This window comes from Cricetulus griseus, chromosome 6 (assembly GCF_003668045.3).
Source record: "Cricetulus griseus strain 17A/GY chromosome 6, alternate assembly CriGri-PICRH-1.0, whole genome shotgun sequence".
Taxonomy (NCBI): Eukaryota; Metazoa; Chordata; class Mammalia; order Rodentia; family Cricetidae; genus Cricetulus; species Cricetulus griseus.
The window spans coordinates 89622453-89628453 of NC_048599.1; the positions used below are offsets into that span (position 1 = coordinate 89622453).

The window sequence follows — 6001 nt, forward strand, 5'->3', positions numbered from 1 at the left end:
TTTCACTAATCTCTAGTGTAAGGGTCTATGGGAGAGTAGCATGCAACAGGAGAAATATTGAAGAGGCAGAAAGCTAGCAAAGAAATGACAGTGAAAAGACTATTAAAAGTATTAACCAAGAGAAAACAGTTTCCTACTATTTCTGAAGATTGCACAAGAAGGGCCAGTAAAAACTATTTAAATAATGACATGATATTATGAAGCCAATTACAAATATTTATTTATACAAACAAATGCACCAATTCTTAGCTGTTTAATCATGCACCACAGTCAGTCACAAAACCCTAATGACTATAACACAGGAAAGAAATAGTAGGTGCTGGGGAAATGGTTGAGGGGTTTTAATGATGGCTGCAATAGCTAAGGAGCTAGGCTCAAATCCCCAACCCTCATGTACATGTCCAGTGGACATGGTGGCCCAGTAATGTCAGAACTGAATAGGCAGGGACATCAGGTACCTGAACTATGCTGGAAAGACTAGCTGAATTTGTGAGTTTGGAGTTTAGAGAAAGACTCCACGTTAATAAATAAAATAGAAAATGAACAAGGAAGACATTGGATATCAACATCTGGCCTCTATACACAAGTATGTATACATGCTTATGCACTCAGATAATACCCATACATGGAAAATGTACATGCCCTCATACACACCATATACACATATAAATTTATAAAAGGAAAAGGATCACAGAATTGCTATAAAATTAAATAATTGAGAAAATTCAGTATAAGACAATTGAATACTCATAATTAATTAACATAGCATATTTCATAAAAGAGATTTCTAATATTTCAAAAGAGGCAATTCTACCTTCAGAGTAAATTAAAAATATGAAATTAAAATCAAATGAACAATGGCTTTTCTTTTTAAACTTATGTTCTAAACTTATGTGTACACATATAAATTTATACAGATATGTAATGTATATAATTTATAAAATAGATGCATCATAAACCATGAATGATTTACTCCATTTTTCAAGAATACATAATATAAGAAAATAGTTTCAGCCATGGCAAGAGATGTTAATTCTATAACAATATTAAAAATATGGCTCACAATAATGAATAAAAGCTCTATTAATGGAGCAATGAAGAAACTAGAGAAATTCACTAAACATATACTGGTAATCCACATTATTTCAACAGTATTCTTTTAATCCTTCCTCATATTTAATATCAATAAAATGACAATTTCTATTTCAGAGTAGGTTCCTATGCTATCACTTCTTCTATAGTCATAGATTTTTTCATAATTGAATATAGTGTTGGAAAATATATTTCACTGTGCATTTATATCACACTGCTCCACAAGCACATACTGTTTAAAAATGTTGATTTTATCTGTATTTGCTGACTACTGTGTCTCAAGGACAATGGATAGTATTTGGAACTTGTAGTTTATTGATATTCTAAATAAATGCCTTAAAGTAAGATAATTACTAAATGACGTCCCAGTAATAGCCAATTGTGTGAAGAAAATAGAAATAAAAATTGAATCACTAAGTAAGCCCCCATACTGATGTAAAATTAAGATTTCTTAAAGACTATACTGAGCATAAAAACATTTAGGAAATGTCAGTAGAAAAAAGATCAAAGTAAAGACTATTAGAGAAAATTCTTCCCCAGTTGGGAAAAACGTCCAAATGCACGAGGCTGAATGACCATGTTGAGTTTGAGGTTAGTGTAAGAGGATGGGAGTTTTAGAGAAGTCATCAAGAAATCTAGAAAATCAAGAGGGGACAGGCTAAGTTTTATATCATGGGCTGGTGTGAGAATTTTACTTTCTACTCTGGGTCAACAAAACAAACATCAGAAATATGCATTGAGGAAAGCAATCACTTAATTTTATACTTAAAAATTAAAATACAAATGATTATCAAGGATATTGTTCTTAAAATAAAAATCCCTGGAAACAGGTGTGGACATGAGCAGTGTAGCTGTTGACACACAGGTGGATGGAGGATATAATGAAATTATAATCATTCAGAAATCCAACAGAACAGATGTAAAGTATATGAGCTCAGAGAAAGGATTTTTGTTCAATAAGGCTTCCACGCACTATGCATCAAAAAGGAAACGGATTGAAGTAGAAACAGTAGGTAGAACATGATAGTCTAGATTCAGAGGAAGGCACTGTGTGGGCAGATGCTTCACAGTATATGTGTATTATACCTAACTGTGGAGTAAATAAAATTAAATAAATTTAACAAAAATTAATCTAATAAATGAAGCAAAATGTAACAAAGGAAATTATAAAAAAAATGAAATGAGACAAACCAACAGAAAGAAAAGAGACCAAGAGAAGAAACAAGAATCAGTGACCCACTCATTCACACACTCAGGAATCCCATAAGAGCACTAAACTATTTTTTCTTCCTTGCTTTATTAGACTGGATATTATCACTCATTTAAAGAGAAACACTTATATAAATAAATGTTACATTTACTACTATTTTATGACTCAAAATAAGTGGTATCAAAGGCCAAGTTACCCCTAATTAATGAGTATTTACAGTGAGTGGATGCTTAGCACATCTTTTACTCTGTCTTTTGAGTATAAACTTACATATACTTTATGTCATAAAAGATTTTTACTCTGACAAAATTTTACAAAATCAAATAGTAAAATATCTTATATCTGTTAGTGTTTTTAAAATTCCAAGATTTTTTAAAATTTATGGATTTAAGTAGTTGATTTTAATTGCTTTTGGAGTTTATAATAAACTCACATCATTTCTCACTTCCCTTTTCCCCCCACAGGCCCTCCCATATACCCTTACTTGCCTTTTTAAATTCAAGATTTCTCTTTTTATTAATCATTGTTATATGTGTACAACTACATAGTTGATTTTGTTAAACTATTTTAGTAAAAACAACATTGTCTAAATTCCTATTGTGAGTGAATATCACAGATAACATATAATTCCTTAAATAGTCAGTTATCTAGGCAATCACTTTAAGCTTGTACTGACAATACTGCAAGCATGAAGAATGAAAAAAAATGTTAAAGGTAAGTGCTTAAATATATTTATATTTGCATATATATGGATATAGGTATAATAAAATTTTAAATTATAGGTGACAGATTTAGGAGGTGAAGAACACATAAGAATTTGAAGTGGGTGAGATAGGTGGATGTGATGTCAATCCAGTGCTAATGTACAAGTTCTCAAGTCATATTTTTAAGATAAATAGTTAAAATAGTTAGCTATGCATACTTTAAATAAAGATACTTTTATCATTTTCACTTTTACACTTGAAAAAGAAAAAATGAGATAAATTGTCTATTTAAAAATCTCTTACTCACAGATATAAAACACAAAATTAGGAGCCCTTGAAACAAACTATTCAATTGAAATCCTCTAAGCTGGAAACAAAGCAAGAGATGAAGGTAAAAAATAAAATCTCTGCATTAGAAAGGAGTGTGTTGCTTGCATGGTTTACCATTCATTCAAACCTGGTCTTGTGCTTTTAGCACAAAATATAATTCATACATGTAAGCAAACCCTGCTACTCCTCGGTGGATGAGATCATTCTTATTCAAATATGACCTCATGATACCTTTGCCTTCAGTGGCCAGTCATCTTCTGAGAATTTCCAAATGCCAGTTAGACCCAGGAGAGCCAGGGACCTTGGAGACTACTGTTTAAAAATACTAGGAATTAACACTGAATAAGAAACATCACAGTGACAAATATAATACACTAGCATCACTTGTTAACTGAGAGAAGAGCCTTATAGAGAATGGCAACACACAGGACAAAATTTCTTCCATAGCCAGGTAAGAAGAGACATTCTGCTGATTGTTGCAGAATAACTCTCCCTCAAGTCTTCCATTATTTTTCTTACTCAGAATTCATCCAACTGTGCTGAAGCTACACAAAACTGATGTCCACACACAAATGACACTTCAACAATCCTATGTAAAAAGTACATATTCCCTCAACTGGTTCTTGGTTCTTAAAAATGCCAGAGGAAAAATTTGACTAATAAAAGCAAACAGTTTTTGTGCAAAAAGAACACTTGTTTGACTGAGAATTGTCTGTCTTATAAGAGAGAATATGAATGGTTTGAAAGAAAATATATGTCAAATAGAGATTTATGATTGAGGCATTACACAAAAATGAGGGCAATCTTTGCAAGATGTGAAATAAAAAAGGGGGTTTGATAGGACTTCATGTGTTCTGTAATTTTTCATTTTACTATAGATACCCAGCCCCCATTGTTTTCTTCAAAGCATCCAAAAAGAGTTTTGCTACAGAGGACTGGAAATTTAAGTGCAATCCTTGCATTCTCAGATCTGAAATTGTACCAACACTGACTAGTATTAATCTGTGTCTGATTTTCTATTCCATTTGTCTCCCAAAATGCTGATCTAAGTTACTAAAATTGTTTTAATATCCCAGGTGAGTTCATCAGCTTCATTCTAAACCCTTCTTTCAAACTGGGCTTTGACACTACCAATTAGAAATTATGTGATTGAGAGAGAAAATTTCTGGTGGCAGATAGATAGATAGATAGATAGATAGATAGATAGATAGATAGATAGATATACATGCATAGATGTTTATATTTGTATATATGTAACAAAATAGTAGTTGGTGTCTAGGTTTTGAAGAATACATTGGGTAAAAAATGTATTAAGTTTATGTTAAAAAAGGAAAGGTAAATAAAAATGATAAATTTTCAGACCACCATCAAACTATTAGTAAGTTGTCTAATAGAAAATAAGTTGTGAATGAAAGATTCTATATACTAGGGAAATAATTAACTATTGAAAAATAACCACAGCCCAATTGGTCTTTCTGTTTCTAAAATTTTCCTTTGTTTCCTTTTAGAAAGTTAGAAGCATATGGGAGATTTGAAAATTGATGTATTTGTTATGCTACTGTAGTGAACAACATTGTCCCACTAACACAAGACACAAGACAGTTGTATTTTACAACGATGTTTTTGTACTCCCCAATAATTTGTCTTAGTTTTATTGTGTTTTTTTTTTTTTGCTTTTCAGCTATTAACACTTGAAGAAATGTCTGAAAGGAATAAAACTTTTGTGACAGAATTCATTCTTTTAGGGTTTGCAGTCCATAGAGAGATAGAACTCATTCTCTTTCTACTCATTCTAGTGGTCTACAGTCTAACTTTGGTGGGAAATGTTGGAATGATTTCATTAATCAGGTTAGATTCTCGACTTCACACACCCATGTATTTCTTCCTCAGTAATCTGGCCTTTGTGGACCTTTGCTATTCCTCTTCAGTAGCCCCCAAGTTCCTGGAGACCCTGCTCACCCACAGAAAGTCTATATCTTTCTATGCTTGTGCAACCCAGCTCGGTTTTTTCCTGAACTTCTTGATTTCAGAGATGTTCCTCCTTGCAGTAATGGCATATGATCGCTATGTGGCCATTTGTAATCCTCTTCTGTATATGGTGGTCATGTCCCAGAAGGTATGCTTTCGGCTTGTAATTGGTCCCTACTTTTATAGCTTTGCTGTTGCTCTGCTCCACACAGTAGTTACTTTCCAATTGATTTACTGTGGTCCCAATATAATCAATCACTTTTATTGCGATGATGTCCCTTTGATGGCTCTTGCTTGTTCAGATACCAGCATTAAGGAGATTCTGATATTCATCTTTGCTGGATTTAACATGATCAGTTCTTTGACCACTGTCCTGATTTCTTACTTATACATTGTGGCTGCTATCTTAAGAATCCAATCTACTGAAGGGAGATGCAAAGCCTTCTCAACATGTGCTTCTCATCTCACTGCTGTGACTATATTCTATGGGACACTCATCTTCATGTATCTTCAGCCAAAATCAAGTCATTCCCTTGACACAGACAAAATGGCCTCAGTATTTTACACAATTGTCATCCCCATGCTCAATCCCATGATCTACAGTTTAAGAAACCAAGAAGTAAAGAATGCTTTGAAGAAAGCCCTTGAAAAATGCTATGTAGTACCTCTAAGGCACCTCAAGAAAGGAATTTCCTGA

The 6001-nt window shown here is 32.8% G+C and overlaps 1 protein-coding gene across 1 annotated transcript; it reads left to right on the forward strand.

Annotated features, from left to right (window-relative positions):
- Positions 1-5035: 5035 nt before the first annotated feature.
- LOC100751660 (olfactory receptor 1038) lies at positions 5036-6001 on the forward strand. Its single transcript, XM_027421209.1, has one exon. The coding sequence runs from the start codon at positions 5036-5038 to the stop codon at positions 5999-6001; it is 966 nt and encodes a 321-aa protein (XP_027277010.1).

Excerpts from the sequence above, each read along its gene's own strand:
- LOC100751660 (XM_027421209.1), top strand. The coding sequence starts at position 5,036 with ATGTCTGAAAGGAATAAAACTTTTGTGACAGAATTCATTCTTTTAGGG.